This window comes from Epinephelus fuscoguttatus, linkage group LG2 (genome assembly GCF_011397635.1).
Source record: "Epinephelus fuscoguttatus linkage group LG2, E.fuscoguttatus.final_Chr_v1".
Lineage (NCBI taxonomy): Eukaryota > Metazoa > Chordata > Actinopteri > Perciformes > Serranidae > Epinephelus > Epinephelus fuscoguttatus.
Genome location: NC_064753.1, coordinates 26221610 through 26242498, shown reverse-complemented (window position 1 = coordinate 26242498; position 20889 = coordinate 26221610). Strand labels below are relative to the sequence as shown.

Sequence of the window (20889 nt, the reverse complement as noted above, 5' to 3'; positions counted from 1 at the left end):
ATCGCTTCACAGGTTTAACTTCATGACACACACACAAAAACATTTTCCACGGTGTCTTTTAGTTTGCTTTACATAAATCATGGCCCAAAATAGACCCAGTTTCATGAGCGTCAACGCAGCCAAAAACAGTTTCAACTTCATGATTTGGCATTGATGCATGCCAGGCTACTTCAAGACAGCTGAGCACTAAAACTTGACAAAATTCATTTTTAAATTAAAGAAAACCTCTATGCTTCAAAATTCAAACAGATAAACAAATAAAATCAATAACTCCGACCAACTGCATGGCAAGACCATCTGGCATATATTGAAAAATATAATATCTGATCTTTAGAATCTAATTTATGAGATATAGTCTGCGAAAAATATTTGATGCCTCAATTGTTGTTGCTGTTTGAAACAATATTGTGTTGCAGTAAAAGCCAAAGTTATTGATTGTCCCTGTTGTAATCTCATCTGTCTCGGTAAAATGCAATACCCTTTGTTCATTTTTAACCCCAAATATAAGAAATATCAGATTTTATGAAATTGTGTATGCTCAGAAAAATAATAATACGGCAAGCAACAAACAAGCCTTTTCAATATCGAGCATATTTTTTACCTTAAAATTTGACAAATGATATGCACTGAGGTGCCTCCTCGCAGCAGGGTGAGGAATACCATCCAAGAAACAGAATTTACATGACTGAAACAAACAACTCCAATAAAAGCAGAAGTAGAATCTGCGCAGCAAAGCCTGTAATTACAGATCAAAACACGTGGACTAGTTCTCTGATTCAAGTCAGAGTAGAGCTCAACAAGCAGCTTAACAGAAAGACTATAGCTATTGATTCCCCTTAACCAGGTTCAATGCAGCTTTACAAGCGCTTCTCATGCGTCACTAAGGCTATTCATTTCAAACTGAGCACTTCACTATCAAAGACAATGATGAAAAGGCAGTATGATGTGGTTTTCAGGTTCCTATCTGTGAAGGTAAAACAATACCCAATCTGAGATGTGATAAATTACATATTTTGTAGACAGCCCAGGTGATAATTACAGATATATTATAGCACTATTGTAAATTCATTTTCAAGTGTCAGGCTGCCAATCAATTCTTAGTCAGAATTCTAATTATATACTTAACCAGAGGTTCTGTGGCATCTCTCTAACCAGAAATCACGCTCCAGTGAGCAGATGTATAGATAAGTTTCATCCTGACAAACATGTTTTGCTGTTAGCACATTGCAGATTCATTTCCTCTTTAAAAGTCTTTGTAATTACTCTCAGTGAGTGGCTTAAAATATATACAGTCACTTTCATGACTTACTAGGATAAAGAAACCTGTGTTAGTTATTTAACTTCTACTTGTGATAGTAGCAGCACATGGGTCTGAATTTTGGCGCTGTGACAACACTGATGTGACATATTGTAGACCAACTGAGGCCTTTTTACACACTGAGTGCAACAATGGTCAGTGTTTGCTCTTTGGGCCAGTGGCTGTCATCTCGTCTGATTACCATCTCCTAACACGGCTCAAGGGTCCCCTCTCTTCTCCGAACACAGACGGGCTGCACAATAGTATTATTCACTGACACAAGAGGCAAACGGAAAAAAAGAAACAATACAAATGCACTGGCTGTAATTTAGGTCTAATGAATTGGGGGAACCAGTGCTGCACTGCTGTCTGTGGCAAACATGTACAATATCCTACAACTGGAAACAGGACATCCATCCCTTCTTACTCAGTATGCTCAAAGCTATAATCACTATGTTAAATAATGACTGTGTGTGGACTCTTACAAAAACCCACAAAGAACTGTCTCCCAGCTCTGCAGCTCCACTGAGCTTTTTAGCCTCTTTTAGCTCACGGTTTTGGTTTACAGCCACAAATACAGTAAACAGAGTGTATAATCATTCTCAACAACCACATTTTCAGCTGGAAGCTGCAAAGCACATTGAAAAAAGAATTAAACAACCCAAAAGTACCACACCTGCCCAGCATCACACTGCTGGTAGATAAAGATGCTGAATATCTGATGAACATAAGATAATGCTTACCATGCACTGGGGACTTTGAAAATAATTTAAAAGACTAAAATCTGACACCCTGTCACATCTAAAGACAATGTGAGCTTTTAGTCACTCACTATGAGATTTAGCACAGACTGGGGATCTTGCAGGGTCACTATGTGCAAGACTACAACTAGATTCCTTTTTGGGTGATTTACAGTCCTGGTCCTGGTCAAAAATAACATGCCAAACTCTCTTTCAGAGATACAACATATTAACAACAACTCTAGAAACAAAAGATAAAGGTGTCAGATGTCGACAGTATTCTAATCAATTTGGTATTAGTTTATTCCATAAAGATAAAATGTATTTGCATATAAACTTTAGATTTTGGATCATGTCGGCTCAACTCACTGCCAGCCTCTACTGATTAGCTACACTATTTTACTAAGAGGAGACCATGGGAATGGTCACGGAAGTACAGTGGGTAGCGCTGACAGCTCACAACAAGAGGGTGCCAGGTTTGAATGCACCAGCTGGTCAGGGCCCTTCTGCGTGGGTTTCTCCAACAATCCCAAAGACACACAGGTGAGGTTAATAAGTGACTGTAAATTGCTCATAGGTGCAAATGTGAGTGTGAATGGTTGTCTGTCTCCGTGTGTCAGCCCTGTGACAGTCTAGTCCAGGGTGTACCCCGCCTCTCGCTAAATGTCAGCTGGGATAGACTCCAGCACCCCCGCGACTCTGTACCTGGATAAGCGCTTACAGGAAATGATTGAATGCGGCCATGGGAATAAGAGGAAAACCATTTCACAAATTAGGATTCCTGACTAAAGTAACTGTTGGTTAATGGATCAGATACATGTTAAATCAAACACAGACTCTTGTTCACTTCACAACTCCACCAGTTTCTCCTCTTTTTCCACATACGGGAGAATCAAGACTTATTCGAATTCTTGCAACTCCCTAGAGTCCCAGATGTTTACTGTCTACCTGGTTTGCTGCTGGAGAGAGCGCACCTATTGGTTGTTGATATTGTTCACTATGTTCATGTCATTAAATTTCACTACTTGCATCATGAGCCAGGACTAGAAACATGTCAACAAGATGAGAGAAAGGCTGACGTCAGACAGCTCGGACTTAGTTTTATGACCACCCTACACCAAACTATAGAGATCACAGGGTGTGCCACAACTGAGGTGAAAGTTTTTCTTTTTTATTCCAACATTGGAAATTTGCCTGCAAGTTACATCACTTTAAAAGTCATTTGGTGTAAGGCTGGCATTAACTGCCAGTTCATTATGTACACCTCTCCAAAACAAATGTAGTATTATACAACTGTACTACAGTAAATCTTATGTCATGGTTATAATGTTCTGTTTTTATTCAAAGTGATTTAGAGAGGTGCTGATTGAACTTTGTGGTGATTTCAAATCATTGAGACTAAAAATCAGAAACACCTTTTAGTTGTTGTTCTTCCGTAACATTTAAGAGATTTACAAGAAATATAAAAATGTTAAGTTCTTGAACATCTGATGGGTTTTTAATAAAACAAATAACAGTGAACTATTGTGGATTTTCATAATTGAAGGACAGAATTTCACTGTTCACTGTCCAGTGTTTGGCCACATTTTTGGTCCCTTCCAAAGGAAAAAGGATGAACTACTGAACGTAACAAAGCCTCACATGAAAGACGGCTGCACTAGAGGGAGACACCTGAGGGAAATTTCCTTGCTTGGTCCCAGTCACTACTCCCAACACTGCTTGAAGATTCAATATTATGCATTTACTCGACTTGTCCGGTCATGCAACCAAGTTCGTGATGGAACTTAAAACTGGACTTGCAGAGTGAATACTCAACTTGGAAAATTAGGCTGTATTCAGCCATTTTATAACAGGCCATATGGTGGATACATTTTGTATCCTTGAATGTCCTGGAAGTGTTGTGACCTCAAGAATTTCTCTATCCAGCATAAATTATAGGTGCACCAACAGTATTTGTACTGCTGGGATGTCAGAATTCTGCACATGCAAGTCTGATTAATTAAATCTGTAACTCCTATGTATCTGTGTCTCCTAATATGTACCTATATATAAGTTCACATGCACAGGCGAGGTGAAACATCACACAGTGTTCTCCACTTACTATATGTATGACAAGGAAGGGAACTATGTCTGGGAGATTATGCCACAGTTGTACATGTCCTGTAAACCTGTGGTGATGGTTTGATGGACAGAGCAAGCACAGAGCTTTGCTATCATAACTGATCCTTCCTTTCTCACTGTCTCTGCTGGGTCATTCATAAACAGCTGCACGCTCCCCAAGCTCCCAATTTAGCAAAACATCATCCAAAAGAAAGACTGAGGTCTTCTCTTTATAAATGACAAGTCTTGTTTCAGTGAGCCTGATGAAATACTCCTGATCATGAAAGGTCATGCAACGTGGCAGAAGCACTGCAAAACTTCATCTTACTGATATCTGACAAAAAAAGGTCAAATATCTGGTTGTTTGTTCAAATTTTCACCACAAGTGATACTGCCTGATGTCAGTGTACAATCTATGAGAGAGCGCACATGATACCACACTAACAAGACAATCTATTTTCTCCATTTACAGTAGAGTGCTTTTACACCTAACCCTTTAAACTGTTACCTGTAACCACAAAATTAAAGCACAAAACATCTCTTTAGCCCTGTCACTACAGTTTGTCAGTGTTCATAACATGCACCTGATTTGAAGTCTTGTTACACTAATAAGGCTCATGATAAGTTACTTTTTTGTGAACTTTTTGTGTCACCAGAGAATAATTACAATACCAATGAGGAGCATTAAAGTACAGCATGACCTACTGTCAGTCATTAGGATTTGATTTCCCCACGTGGGTCCATGTAGCACTGATTACTGTATGCAGGATGACATGAATAAAACTGTTCAATCAATCAGTCTGTATCACTGTGTGAACACAATCCTGGCCACAAGTAAATGCATTTTTTAAAAGCACTCTTAAAGGGACAGTTCACCTCAAAATAAAAATTAAAAAAAATTCTTTTACCTGTACTGCTGTTTATCAGTCATGATTGTTTTGGTTGAGTTTCCACGTGTTGGAGATATCAGCCGTAGAGATGTCTACCAGAGATGGCACTCTGCTCGTGGTGCTCAGAGTACCAAAAAAATACATTTGAAAAACTCGGTAGCAAACCTTGTTGTTGTTATTTCACATGGGAAATATTTTCCTTCTAATGAAATACACCCAACCATATCACCATGCAGAAGGAAGTGTGCATCTACTCACGGATGAGAGCCTTGTGCTCGTGGCATCCCCCTCATCTGAGCTGAAATGTTAGGTAGCTCAGTGGTGTTAGGTGAGCTAGCAGTGGATGCACGCTTCATTCTGCGCAGTGATGCGGTTGGCTGGTGTAGTTCGGTCTAAAGAAAACTAGTTTCTACATGAAACTGCTCACAACAAGGTCTGTAGATTATCTTAAGTAACTGGGTCATGATTTCTGAAAAGAGACATTGCTTATTTGTCGCATTGAGCACCACAAGCTGAGCAACATCTAGTTCCATTATATCCAAGAGAAGGCAGACATCTCTACAGGCCAATATCTCAAAACACTCGGCAACTCACACTAAAACAATCTAGACTAAAAAAGCACATCAGATAAAAGGAAAAATCAAATTTGTGGCTGAACTGTCCCTTAAACACATCACCATAGCACACACTGTGCATTAAATGATTAATTTACCAATGTCTTCATCTTAACTGATGTTGATATCACTTAATACACACATAGGAAGTAGAGTGATGATTTTTTTTTACTCAATCTGATGTGTTTATGATTTGGTCACAAAATATCTAAGAATAAAAGTTGAATTGTATGTTTTATATTAAGAAAAGACAAAGATATTACAGATGAAACCAACTCAGCCCTGTAAAGTACAGAAACTCATAGTGAAACATAAAAAGTTATGACATAGTCAAAAACCCCAAAAAGATCAAAAGGAAGGCATTACATAATGACAGAATATCTGGGGTTACATCAATATTTAACAGAGACAAACAATTTTATTCAGGGAAGATAGTTAAATAGAAGAAAAAAAGGAACCATCTAAACACAGGAGCCCTGCTGGTGTTTTCGCATGCTTTGAATGAACTCATTAACTTCATCAAATACACTCAGACGTAAGGATCAACTTCAGTTTGACTGTGGAATCTATAAAACCCCTTTCCTTCTGAGATCACACACCCGTCACTCAAAAAGAGTTGGCAGCAAAACTATCAAGAGGGGTGACGAAAAAGAAAAAAGATTCAGGTCTGGACAGCATCTTGAATGAAATGAAAATGAGAAATGAGAAATGTCAAACATTTAGAAACCAGTAAACCTGATTTGCGGCACAAATATGTTTCCTATGACCCAAAATAAATGTAAAAACCTACTGCAGTGTGATTACTTTAGGACCTGCCTCCAAAAAGAACATTATGTGTTACACCTAAATCGTGTCAGCTTTATGCCACCCTGTCACACAACACACCACATTCACTGTCAGGCAGGTTTAGATGTCCATGTTAATGTAAACAAATCCAACATGCACTGCTGCTTTGTTGACTTACAGCGCGCTTTTGACCTAATTGGGTTTCCTGTATAAATCAACTAAGAGCAGCACTAGTGGTAAAACCAATGACTGCATAAAACATATGTGAAGTCAAACCCAAACTGAGAAGCACCAAACCGGTTTCACAGAGACACACAGGACTGATTTATCAGCCTATTAGCTACTACTTGTCCTCACAGTCCTAAATTTCTGAATAAAGAGTTGACATTCAGACAGAGAAAGCTCATTAATTCAGTTGGTGACTATCTAACTGCATGTCACGTTAGCTAAAAAACAAATATGACTATTATGAGCTATAATAATCAACGACAGTGAGTAAATAATCAACAACAGTGAGTAAAAACGATGGTCAATATAAGGTACGGGCAAATGTCAACACTGTTATTACACTTCATTCAACTTTTTGAACAATCGCCAAGAAATGAGACACAAAAAAACACAGGCAGAGACAAAATAAAAAGGTGTTACTAGAATGAATACAGGTAAATATCCATGCACTGTATCTCCAGTATTCATAGTCGTCATATAAATGTTCATTACAGTCTGATATTGGTCATTCACATGTGCAGGGATGGTCCAGGGACATCCATTGAGTGTGTTTTAGTTCTTTAGGCTGCATTCACATTACAATGCTTAATGCTCAAATTTCAATTATTTGTCCTGAGCAAATCCTTCTGACACGACTGTTCACATTCATGTCTGAAGTGACTCATATCTGACATCACTGTCAAGGGACCTTTGCTCTGAAACACCTCACATCCGACCAATAACGTCACACGTGTGCATTATAACAACAACAAAAAACATCACATTTGAAAAATTCATGACGTAGCGGTGCAAGCTTCATCTCCCAGATGATCGCCATAGTAGGAAGGTCCTATGACATCACTCTGCATAATAATTAGCCATGTTATTCTGTTTGGGAGATTGTGTAGCGTATTTCTGGAGACACGGCCTGTCGGTGCAATGGCCGTTTGTTGTCGGGATATTGGTCTGTCGTACAAAAGGGCTTTCAGTCCACTTGCTCTATTAGCAACTAACGCTGGTAGTTCTGTGAAGAGAGGTGTGGGAGTCGCCAGGAGAGACGTAGGAATGGTTCTTCCAAACCTACAATGTCCAGGGCTACATTCCTGTATTTCTGTCTGCGCCTCATGACAACGCTGTCGCGGCATGTAGGCAAGATGTCCCAGTCAGAAAGCGTCTGGCGACTGGGGTATATCAGATTTAGGGACCACATATGAAAGTGGCCCAGATATTCATCTTCTAACCGCTTCATCCTCTTGAGGGTCGCGGGGGGGCTGGAGCCTATCCCAGCTACATCGGGCGAGAGGCAGGGTACACCCAGGACAGGTCGCCAGACTATCGCAGGGCTGACACATAGAGACAAACAACCATTCACGCTCACATTCACACCTACGGACAATTTAGAGTCACCAATCTGCATGTCTTTGGACTGTGGGAGGAAGCCGGAGTACCCGGAGAGAACCCACGCTGACACGGGGAGAACATGCAAACTCCGCACAGAAGGGCTCCCACGCCCGGGATCGAACCGGCAACCCTCTTGCTGTGAGGCGAGAGTGCTAACCACCACACCACCGTGCCGCCCCTGGCCCAGATCTGATTGGAAAAATTAAGATTTCTGTGTTACATGAGAGCCAAAAAAAAATTGGATTTGGGCCACATTTGCTTGGACATAGCCTCAAGCAGTTCAAATAAACTGTACAGTCATCCACAGAGTAGGCTGTGGACAACACAAATCAACGTGCTCAGCAATTTGCTTTCTGATATCATCAGCAAATCCCACAAGTTCAATAATCAATTTACAATAAGAGTTGTCACTTCTATTTTTTCCGCTAAGTTATAGACTTAATAATGATGCTTCATGTGCTGGAGAACAATGTTAACAATCTCATCTCACATGTATCTACCCTGTAAAAGATTTAATGACTTGTTCAATTAAAGCAATCTTTATCAACACAAACAACAGAACAAAATATGAATGTCAAATAAGAGAGAATTGATTCCCATCACGCAGAAGTGCAGCCGTGGCCCTCTGTTGTGACCTTTGATGAACCAAACAAGCTGAGCTCAAACAGAGGCAGCAGCGAGACTCTTTGTAGCTGTGCTTTTTAATTCTGGTATCCAGCTGTCTGAGACACCAGCCTACACTAGCTGCTGGTCACAGCTAACAAATGTACCACTACATACCACTAAATGAAAATTACCCATTCAACAGCAGCCATCCACTGCCCCACTACACTGTAACAGTCAATGGCCTCATCAAATTTGCATCATCAACACAGCTGGAGGGGAGAAATGATGAATCTCTGTTAGAGCCACTTTGGATATTTTTTCCAATCCATCTTTTTCTGGCACACGTTTGAAGGGTCTTGCCAGTCCCACTCTGCCTCAATTATCTGGCTATGCCCAGCTGAGATGCAATAATCCAAACTCTCATTCCCTGCAATTTCCACACTTCTGTCTGCACACTCACTTGCCTTATGTTCACAATCACTTATGTAGGTGCTTCTTGCCTTTCCTTGAGGATCAGAGACACTGGAGCACATACTGTGGGCTGAGGGAAGGAGGGATTTTACCCGCTATAGGCTCGACACACTGCCGAGGTAAAGCAGTTCATTTTAACCTCATTATTTCTCATGCGATATAGGTTTAGTTTTGCATAATTCCGTTATATAACATTTTCAGGAGGACATAAAAAAGATAATGATTACCAACTACCTGAGGTGTTGATGTGACTTTTTAACAGTAGAACTCCTATATTAATCTATACCTGCAGATGTAGACAACATTTAAAACCTGTGAACTAGAGGGAGACAGCTGATATAATATTAGTTAACAGCCGATATATCGGTATATGTTGGCCAATAAGCACCAAGAAATTGCAGTAAAGTAAAGGCAAACTATGCTTGAGGTTGTGACTATCTTTGTCACATTTCTTTTTAAATCTAAGGAATCTGCATAAAAATTGTTAATATGATTGTCTGTCGAAAACAAAATGACTAGCAGCCAATACACTGATCGTACACATATCGTTATCAGCTTCAAATACCCACTACTTGTCGAGCTAAAAAAAATATTGTATATTCCATATCTGTAGGTCGTTTGAGTTATTAGCATCTTGGATTAAGATCTGCCACAAAACACTTAAAAGTTAAACTAATGAATACAGTTCCTTTCTTTTGACGTCTGGCACATAGTTATTTTCCGACCACTGGCACAGACACAATTACCCAATCCACAAAATACTGAACTAACTCATAAATGATACATTTAAGATTTGGGGTTTCATTATGTCAGGGTAATACTAAAGTTCTGAGTTGCCATTTAACCATGCATTCAGATATTTTAGGCTGAACCACAAGTCAGTGCATTCAACTGTCATTGCCTGTGGCTTAAATCACAGTAACAGCATTTCATTTTATTCTACATAGAGAAAACAAGTAGGACACTGATCTAAAAATTAGAAGTTATGCAGATATGGTTTCCCTTATAACAAAATATATCCATCATCATGTTGACCAGCACAGTAGAGGCTTGAAAATCGGAGGGTCGCAATTAATGTCCCCTGTACGGACCAAGTATGGAGTGTGAACATGCTATTTGCTGGAGAGATACCAATTTGAGCACGCTGACCCCTCTGAAATGCATGTGTGTGTGGTGTGTGTAAAGAACAGGGATATGCAGAGAGATACATTTCAGCGGCCTTGTTTGAATTTGCCTTGTGTAAAATTGCTTTGTGTCGACTGACTGATGAAGCTTTTTCTTTCTTTTTTCATATGCGGATGCAATATGGGGTCACCAAAAATAATCTGGTTACTATGGCTGCCTAATTACTAAATTAGTTACTAATCAGTTACCAATGAAGTGTAAGTTGCTGACAATCCACTTGAACCTGGCAAGTTCTGTAGTTGTTTTTCTGACCCTTGTAGATGGTTGAGATTTGGAAAAAATAAATAATATAAAGGATGATATTTGATTTTTTTCAGAAAAAAAGGTAAAGATTAACACTGTTTTTTTCACAAATATCTTAATAGGAAATTGAAATATTATAAATATAATGTGTAAATAAAACCGTTTACTTGACTGAAGTCTCTTTTTTCTAGTCATGTCCAATTTATTTTTTTTTAACATTTTTTGTTGGAAGTGGTGCAAAACAACAGCCCACATTCAGACTTTGTTACGTTTCTAAAGGACAAAGCTGGTCACCAGACAACACACAGTCCTGACAATGAGCTTTGGCCGTGACACACAATTCTCCTGACGGTCTCCAATTCTTTTCTGTCCCGGACAAAAAGCACCATGCTGATGGGGTCTGTTTTAAAGGTCACAGAGTGCAAGGCTCAGCCTAAAGGTGGCTGTCCACATGATGTCCACATCTTACTATATTCAATAATAAAGCACACAGATGTTTGAGAATGCACATGTGGCGGTCGTTCAAGTGTACAGTCAGTGCATGTGGTTATCAAGGTATGGTTATCTGCAGACCAATCAACCTTCAAGTATCGAAAGTTTCATTATGAATCATCAGTGTGTTTCAGAGAAGACTAACAACCTGGCTTTTGAAAACATTTCATTATAAATGATTAGCAAATACACAGTGAGGTACCAGTTTATTTGGTACATCTGCATGATCTGACGCAAACAAGTAAAAAACAAAACTGCAATAAACCTTATCTTTCACACTTTTTGTTGACACGGTTTTGAGTGTTGAGTTGATTTCCTAAATATCTGAGGCTGCGGTAAGTGGTTTAGGTGTACTGGACTGCGTTATATAAAAAGGTTAACAAAAACACCTTTAATGTGATTCTAAAAAACAGACAGAATATTGATAGTCGGAAATCTTTGTGTCATTCACACATACAACTGACGTCGTTGTGGGAACCGCACCAGGCAGGTGTGACTTCACAGTAGAGTTTCCTTGTTTTACTAAAGAGAGCACACACACACACACACACACACACACACACACACACACACCCCCTCCTCACTTGAATGATCAGGTATACTAAAATGAATCCCCACAACTCCACAGTTCATGTGAGACAGCTCTGCTCTTGTGTCTTTGCCTTTTCCTTCACTACGTGTGTGTCTTTCGTTACACAGATAACTGACTACAACGAGGCTTTGTGGATGCACACAAAACATGCTTTCAGAAAACATAATGCCTGATTGTTGACTTTCTCTAGTAGCACATCAGACAATAGATGTGCTTCGGATTAATGTCCTGTAGCATTTATAGCTGGGAAGCAATCCAAGAGCAGGGAATCTGACCTCTTGTTGTTGCAAGCAAACCACCCATCAAGACGCTCATAGATAAACAAGAAACAGCAGTAATTTGTGGAAAAGACAGTGTGACAATGCGTGTATATCAGAAGGACTGGCCATTTACCAATTCTGCTACTTGCACGAAGAAAAAAGTACTACAGAATAACTCTATGAGAGGATGTCTCACAATTCTCAATTCTCAAGCAGCTCCACTTTTGATTGCCTCTCACTCAGACATGTAAAATACTCCTGATTTAAAATTTGCCTCCAACACACCGCACAGTGAATCCTGATAAGAGAACATCCTGTATTGATTCCATGAACACTTGCTGCACTTAACACCTCACAACACACCTTGATCAAAGCAGCACTTTACACCTTACTAATGCATCTGACAGTACGGGAAAACATGATTCACTGCATCTCACCATCTTGCTAATTGGATCATTTTCATTTACATATGTGGCCCAAACCTTGCTTTGTTCTACATCTTTACTCCACTGTGATTCCAGGTGGAGAACCCACCAGCGCAGACAGAGGAAGGAACACCATCACATGCAATGCAAAGATCACATCAGAGGGTGTAATGAAATGGGTTTGAGGGCTCCTACCTGACGCAGTGAACTGACTGCTTCCAAGTGTGGTGGGCCTGTTCTTCGCTCCACTTACAGGTGGAGAGAACATCTGGAAGGAAGAATATGGACCCACAATTAGAGCAAAGCAACCACAGCAACCACACACATGATCTGCTGCAGTTTTCCAGAAAGCAGCTCAAGATTTTAAACAAACAAAGGATGGTTTGTCAAATCACATTTGCCAACACTAATATGAACTGATCAATTAGTCATGCTTTAGCTTATTTGGTCCTCACACCTCTACAAAAAAAACCCTCATGAGCTGCATGGCACCAAGAGGTTTAAAAAAAGAAAAAGCAAAGAGCCATCATACCGCACTGAAATCCAGCAGGTCACTTAATTCCTTGTCTGTTCCGAGAGCGGCAATCCGCTGCTGAGGATTCATCCTGGCGATCTAGAAACCTGAAGAAAACACAGTCCATCAGGTCACAGCGTGGCTGGTGCCACAGGAAATGACTGCCACGAGAGGCAATTGTTATGGATGCAGAATAAAAGACCATCACTGAGAAGTAAAGTTGGCTCTGCCATTGCAGCAAATGGAGACACAGACAGTCCAGCTGCATTACAATACATTAAAATAGTGCAAACATTTTGTGCACACCTTTAGTTTATTATCCCTATTGGTTAAACAGAGAGGTGGGTGTCTGGCACAGCTTGTTCAAGACCTGCAGCATTATTGCAGTAACAATGTCTCTCTGTAGTAACACTGATATTTATGAGACTCACTGATGAGGCTTTCACCGGCGGTGTTAGTGTCAGTCCGACATAACGATGGTTAACGTTTGCCGAGCACATAACGTCCCCTTAGCTAGCAGGCTAACGCTAGCTGCAGTTACTGGTTCATTTGCATTGAGAGCAGCTAGCGACCAGCTGCAGCGGCTGTAGACATTAGCTACTACAGAGCGGACCTCTCTCTGTGACGGGTCGAGAAAAACACAGATAATACACTGATTCAAAATAAGTAACTCAGCCAGGGAGATATTTAAAATAACAGCCTTAATCTCCATCTCGAGGATACAAAACGCAGTGATGGTCTTTCTCAACTCCCAACTTCTTTCACTGGTCCGAGAGCTTTTGGTAAACTCCCACTGATATTTTACCTTTTTTCCGATTAAAATCCCGACTAGGGTGATCTGGTGAAGACCCGCTTTCTTGCAACACGCCTCGGAAGAGCGAAATGTGGGTTTAAACGGCAATACCTGGGTGAAATATCCTCTATATATATCAGTTACGAGTTTCCCTTAGGCAGACATTTTTGGTTTGCAAAAGCCTCAGCACCACGATGACACTGGTTATTGTATCCCTCCGCCGAGCACAGTGACATGATGGTCCCACACAGCGGGAGATGCTGCAGGAGTCAGCAGCAGCACACTGTCTCGGGTCACACTGATGCACCACATGTCGCTCTCTGCTTTAATAAAGCTGCGTTTAATGGATTCAAGAGGACTGCGGCATCCCAAAAGCCTTCACATTTGTATGCATGAAAAAAAGCAATGCAACGTATTCATTTTTAAGATACTAGATTCAAAACTTGCATTGATCGTTGTGTTGTGAAAGCATTGTCTACAGCCTTTTTCACAAAGCTGTCATTCTTCATACTGGCAGAACAAATATTTATACATTTCCTGCAGGAAAGGGGCTGGATCAGCACCCAGGCAGAGTGGCAACAGCCTCAAGAGGCCCCAGAAGCCCCTCATTTCAATTTGATTAATTGTAAATGTGCAAAGCAATTTGCACCAGTTAGTAAAGTAAATATCAGCTAGGTCCTGCATTATCAGGAGATTTTGCTATGCCCAAACTACTACCAATTTATTAAAGGTTTACTATGCAGGCATTGTGGTGTTTGTAAACAGTATCTCCAGTGAAAGTGAAAGTGAAAGCTAACCCCAACTTTGTCCATTTGACCTTTCACTTTGGTTTATTTGCATATTTTTGTACCTTCCTCTTCGAGTCTGCTGCTCAGAGTCTGGCACCTTGTTGCTACCTGTTTATAAAGACCTCACCTGTGTGCTGAACATCCCGATCATGACAAAATGAAAAGAAAATAAGAAAACACAGGCAGACAGCAGGGTTTCTGCAGAGAAATTGACAGCCTCACACTTCTACCGGGTCATAAGTGTTAATTGAGAGGGATTACATGCAGTTTATAATAATGTTAAGGAGTTCTTTTGTTGGTGTTTGGTTTTCTGGTGCTGTTATTGGTGGTGGTGTTTTTATAGTTGTGTATTTATTTATAAGATAAGATAATCCTTTGCTCATCCCACAGTAGGGAAATTTGCAACATTACAGCAGCAAGGGGATAGTGCAAACAGGAAGCATCAGTGGTAAAAATTTAAATACAAAGTAATATATAAATATGTAAAGTAAGTAAACTACAAAAACAAAGAGGAGAACAATAAGAAAACAGATATAGTAGGCCTACCTACTCCTGTACAGGCAGAACTGCAGAAGGATCTAAACTTATTCTCAGAATATTGTTGACATCATTCAGTGTATAATAATAATCATGTTTTGTTTCGCTGTGTCAAGGATGTGTATTGTTATGACTGTTAATTTTCACTATATTAGCTGTATTGGATTTTTTTTTTTACTTTCCTTTGTTATTAGTCAGTCAGCGTATAGCATGAAGTTTCTTGAATGTAGTTAGATATATGCTTTAATGGCTGGCTTTTTTAACAGCCATTCAGTGTGTTCACATCCTGCCCTTCCTGCACAAATTCACAAAGTACCAGTTTACAGGAAATGATGCACATGATGCAGAAGCCAGTGTCTGCTAAATTTGATTTGGATTCTCTCTCTAAATAATAGCTTCTTTTTTTTAATTAAAAATCCTGTGTGTAACCAAGCCAGAGAAGTAGGTTAAAAAATTCTGCAATTTTTTTTCTCATCTTTATGCTTTAAAGAAACAGATAAATTAGCAAAGTTGTACATTTTTGTTGTACAGTTTTGGCAGAATCTTGAACTATTGCATTGAAAAACATAATTCCACTTTTATTACACAAGATCTGTTTTTAGTAAAACTTTTTATGAGAAGCACATAATGATGTAAATCCTCTTTTCTCTCTGAAATACTGTGGCATTTTTCATATGAAGAACCACAAAAACTCCCATTACTGTTTTAGTACACAGCACTAACTCAAACCCTTCATCTTCAGTCTTTTAGTACATTTTATTTAATTGTGCTTCTTAAACTTTATTTTATAGTTTATCTTTGCCAGAACCGTTCACCTTTAAGGCCTACATTGTCTAAATTTTTTGAAATTGTATGCACTGAAACTGATTCGTTTTTTTTCCATAATATTTTGAATTATAAACTATTTATGATAAGATTTAAAGATTTGCTTTGGTGTTTTGGTGCATAGACAAGTAACATAAACAAAAAATAGAAAAAAAATACAATAAAAATATTTCAACAATATTCAAAGTTATGTTAATGTTCAAGATGAAAGAGCTCGGCAGGAATGTGCAAAAATATATTTAAGGGGATGTGCAAAAGTTCATTAAGAATAAAAGGGAGCATTTGTACATAAGTTTGTGCAACTTTGCCAAATTTAAATGTGTTGTGAGGGTTTTTAAATAAGTGTTGAATTCTGTACTCTTACTGAAACAGAGTGTTTGATCAGTAACATCCTCTGCTGTGCAGTAAACAAATACAGGAGGTCCCCTCTGTGTGAACGCAACTCTGGCAAAAGAGCTTGGACTGACGATGGTGCAACAGGTAACCATTCGAGGTCGATGCCTAACCCCAAACATCTTTTCATATGTAAAACAAATGGAGATTCTGGTACAAATCAGGCAGTGACACTGCTGAGGAAAAGAAAGAACAAAAGAAAGGTGACAGGAAAAAGAAGACAAGAGTCATGCAAACCTGCATGTACATCGTTGTGCCTTTTGATCACTGGAAAAACCTTAAAGTTTTGAGGGGGTTGAAAATGGATGCAGGGCTGGCCTTACTGCCTCTGGACAGGTAAACTAAATTTTTCTTTGTGCCAGGTATTGGATGTTAGTTTATAACTGCCTAAACGCTCATCATTTACTGTGGATTAACTCAGTAATGCTACCTAACTTTACAACCAACTGGATGACACTACAAGAGAAAGACTGCTCCACACAGACACCTGTCAAGCCCAGAGGAAAGTGCAAGCGACCCCTGCCTCTGGTTTCTAGTTCACCTATCAAGCTCATTTGAATATATGGCAGCAATGTTTGCTTTTTAAACATCAAATATTCAGCTAAATTGTTTCTTTTTGTCAGGGCTGATGCTAATTTCACACATGTGCAGCAGCTGGAGGAAGAAAGCTCTCATGAGGAAACAGTTCTTCATCAGTTTGTGAGACTTGTGTCCAGTTACTTTCTTCTTCTTTTTAATGGCAGTTGTCATTCAAAACACTTTATTACCGCCAATTAGATTTAAACTACAACTCACCATCTAGCATACTAAATAAAGTTAAATAAGATAATACTAATCCTCTCTCATCCACTTCCCACTCTGTTGTAAATCCTCTATTTGCTGGGGGTTTGAAAGAGCCAAAGTAAGTGATATTATATTTGTGTTAATATAAGTCTTAAATAGTTCTATCTTCCCACAGCAATCACTTAGAGTGTTTGGTCCATAACACAGGTCTGTCAGTCACTCTGCTCTGCAATAAGCCGAGGAGAAAATTTTGCTTGTATCCTACAACCTTTATCCAATGAGGAGAGAGAAGACATAAAGGGGTGGTCCTCTCTGCGTGTGCACGTGCATACACCAAACCCAACATGGCGGAGATAGGAAAGCTACCGATTCCAGCTCTGTCGCAGATGGCATACACAATGAAACACGCTAAACGCAAAAAAACAGAGGAAGAAAAACAAGCTGACAAGAAGAAAAGGAGTGACATGATGAAGACCCGCATTTATATCGGCGACGCTTTCAACCGGTGGAGAAATCTTAAAGAATCCAAGGGTGTAAAAAGCGATGCGCAGCTAGCTTTTCTGCTACTGGACAGGTAAGCTACATTTTACTCAGTAGTAGCATGAGTAGTAGTTATACATTTTTCGTGTTTCGTGTGTGTTATGATAGCAGCAGGGCCGTCTCAACCGGACAGGCAAACTAGGCAATTGCTTAGGGCCCCAAGCTGGAAGGGGGCCCCCAGAGACGGCTGACATTGGTCCATATCAATGACAATATGATGGAACTCTTATAGAAACTGCAACAACGACAACACGTTGGAACCCCCCCTAATGGGGCCCCCTACTAGCTGCTGCTTGCCAGTGACTAAGTAGGGTGACCAGACGTCTGGCACTGTGCGGGACTGCACAGCATTTCTGTCTCTTTTCACATGTCACGCAAATTGAGACCATGTCCCACATGATTGGTTGCCACCCGCACTAGCACTGTTGGAGTACCATAGTACTACGGTCCCTCACGGTACCACTACTGTGGGATAAGTTCAAAGTCCAATCGCAAGAGGGTGAGTGTCACTCACTAGCAAAACCCTCTTGCGAGCAAAACCACCCTCTTGCAAGTAAAACAAATCATTCAGCACACTATGCAAGTACAGATTTCAACCAGCAGCAGAAACGAAAGGCGAATCCTGCCAGTTGTGGGTTGAATGGGGGTCACAGAAGTCGTATTCCTGTCAAATACGCCGCAAGATAAGGCTTACCGGCGACGGGGAAGTCCGGCTCCAGGTCCAATAATTTCCTCTTTGTAGATTTCATGACTGCCCAGAAATACCTGAACAGCCGAGCCGTGGCAGCACACGGGTATGTGATGTGTCAGAGGAGAAACGAGCTGTTCACATTACTCTTTGTGGCAGGTAACGGTCCACAAACCTCACTGCACTTTAGGGACTGTTCTTTACTTGTCAGGGGAGGAGGGTGGCTGGTTGATTTTTATTTTATTTTATTTATTTACGTGCCTCTTGCCTAGGGCCCCCAGAGTGTCTTGAAACAGCCCTGGATAGCAGCAAAGGTTGTAACGTTACGGTAGCCACTATTAGGCATGTTGAAATGCGTTCCGTTTTGTAGTGATAATTGTTAATTTATCATTACCTAGCTATAAGAGAGACCACACAACATCCACGCCTCTCAAGCCCCGCAGAAAGCGTCCCCCGCCCCCATTATCACTGTCCAGGGTCACCAGGAGTTCCCCTGAGAGGTAGCTGGCTAACTAGTTTGTTTTGAATATGTGGCTGCTACAGTCACTTCTGATCTATCAGAATATTCAACTGAATGGTTTGTTTTCACCAGGGATGATGGTGATTTCGCTGATGTACAGCAGCTGGAGGAAGAAATCCCCACTGAGGAAGTTCTTCATCTTCTCTGTGGGCAATGCTCAAACATCCAGACTTGTTACTTATAAAATGTTATCTGTGTTTGCTGGTAAGAAAGTGTGTTGCTTGCACTATATATCTCGGTGTACATTTTATTCTGCAATGACTAAGTCCCACTTCCCTCTGAATCCATCTTTCTGACAAAGCTTCATGCCCAGCCCTGGATCTTCATTCCCATAATGCGAGTTTCTGTCTTCTGTTCACTCTCACTATGACAATAAATCTAACGTTATTTTCTTTTTCTTCTCTGAGAGTCCCCCGTTTTTAAAGTCTAAACTCTTATCGTCCATTTGTCTTGTTTCTCACTCCTCCATTTCGCTCCTCCGTCTGCAGCCCCTTTTTTTTTAAATAATGACGTCGTGCTTTTATTATGAAAGGCTCACACCGGAAGTCGTGTTGCTGTTTACGGAAATCAGGCGCGCATTTGAAAACAAGCTAACTAGCTGCTGTTTTTAGTATGAATATCGGCTCGTTTTAAAGGAATAAAGAAACAAGCGGCAGTTTCTCCATGGCTAAACAGCAGGAGAAGACAGCGCAACCCTCTGACATTAACCAGCCTTCAGCTCCTGTGGCGAAAAAATCAAAACCAGTCCGTCGGTCAGAGGAAGGTCTGAGAGCCAGGAAGGAGAGCGACCGTCTGCGGGTGAAAACACGGATAAACATATCGTACAGCTTCGTCAGGTGGAGAAAGTTTAAAGAGGAGAAGAAGCTAAGAACTGATGGAGACGTCGCTAACTATCTCTTAAACTTGTAAGTATTTGGTGAAAGCCGTGTTATAAAACCCTTACTTCCTCTCGTTTTATTACAAAAATGCACAGTGAAATGTAAATGCACACCTAAACTTTGAATAAACATTGAATAATTAAAGTAGCTTCCTGTTTCACATGACAACTCAGTGCATCCACAGGTGTATTCAGCTGCTCACTACTGACAGCTCGGCTTTGTGCCTAAATGTGCAGGTGCCGACAAACTGTAAACTCATACAGCATAAAGAAATATGTAAAAACACAGCAACATTGTGTACTTAAACACTCTTTCGTTAAATGCTCATCGAGACAACCGTGAAACCCCGTACAGCGCAGTCCTTACACTATGAGGGAACTACTTTTTCCTCCGCGCTGGCGAGAAACCAGACAAGAGGACTGCTGTTGATGTACCGTTGGTTCACATTGGCTGTCGCTGCTGTGGCTTGGTGATGTGTGTTAATGAAGATATCGACGTCTTTTATAAGTCTGTGACAAATTTAACTTGTCTTTATCTCCAGCAGCTGTTTTGTGGGTTTGTTGTTTTTGTTTTAAAATGCATTTTGGAGGTTTGATAATCGAAGTAGCATTGTAGAGAGGCTAAAGAGCATTAGTTGGCTGTGGTAAATCAAACATGTAGACCCCTCCCCAAATATTTAATACAATTATAAACCTGTTTAATATGGATTTAAAGGTTCTCTAAGTCTTCTTAAGCTTGAAAAGTTTTTGTCACACACACAGCAAACATCTCCTCACGATCCGCTAGCTACATGTCCTCTGAATATGCTGTGAAAAAGTCTCTGTAGGCTGCCCAGGCTCTGCAAACGGCAACAACACTAACATTGTGGTCCAGGCTGCACCAACCAGCCAATCACCAATTGAGGGGTGGGGTTTGGGGATTAGGGCACATGAAGGGGGGTGGGGAGTCTAGTAGATGAGAGGACCATGAAGAAGAAAGTTAGCCAGAGACAGTGTCACATCCATTAGTGTTTTATTGAGATATACTGAGATTTGATATGGCCACACGTGACCAAAAAGGAGACGTTCGGATGATCATCTGGCCAAGAAGAGGGAACAGGAGAAGGAACGAGCAAAGTCCCGTATTTATATCGGTAAAGAAGCAGTTGAAAGGTGGTGAGATCTCCCCAAACAGATGCTGAGGTGGCTCTGTTTCTGCTGAACAGGTGTGTAGATCCAGCTTGATTGTTGTAAACGGATGTTCATGTTCGCCTTATTACCAACATTTGGTTGGAATTGGCCAGAACTATCAAAGTTATGTTGCCCTGGGTGGATACCAAATG

At 40.4% G+C, this 20889-nt stretch overlaps 1 protein-coding gene across 5 annotated transcripts in view; it reads right to left on the bottom strand.

The window, feature by feature from the left end:
• Window positions 1-13804, bottom strand: part of tcf12 (transcription factor 12) — a 101012-nt gene extending 87208 nt beyond the window's left edge. For all 5 annotated transcript variants that reach the window (XM_049594516.1, XM_049594524.1, XM_049594541.1 and 2 more), the window contains exons 1-3: window positions 13629-13804; window positions 12842-12930; window positions 12505-12577 (exon numbers count right to left, since the gene is read on the bottom strand). In XM_049594516.1, the coding sequence (XP_049450473.1) occupies window positions 12505-12577; window positions 12842-12913 (145 nt within the window). In that variant the 5' untranslated portion in view covers window positions 12914-12930; window positions 13629-13804. The remainder of the gene's footprint in view (window positions 1-12504; window positions 12578-12841; window positions 12931-13628) is intronic.
• Window positions 13805-20889: the final 7085 nt, after the last annotated feature.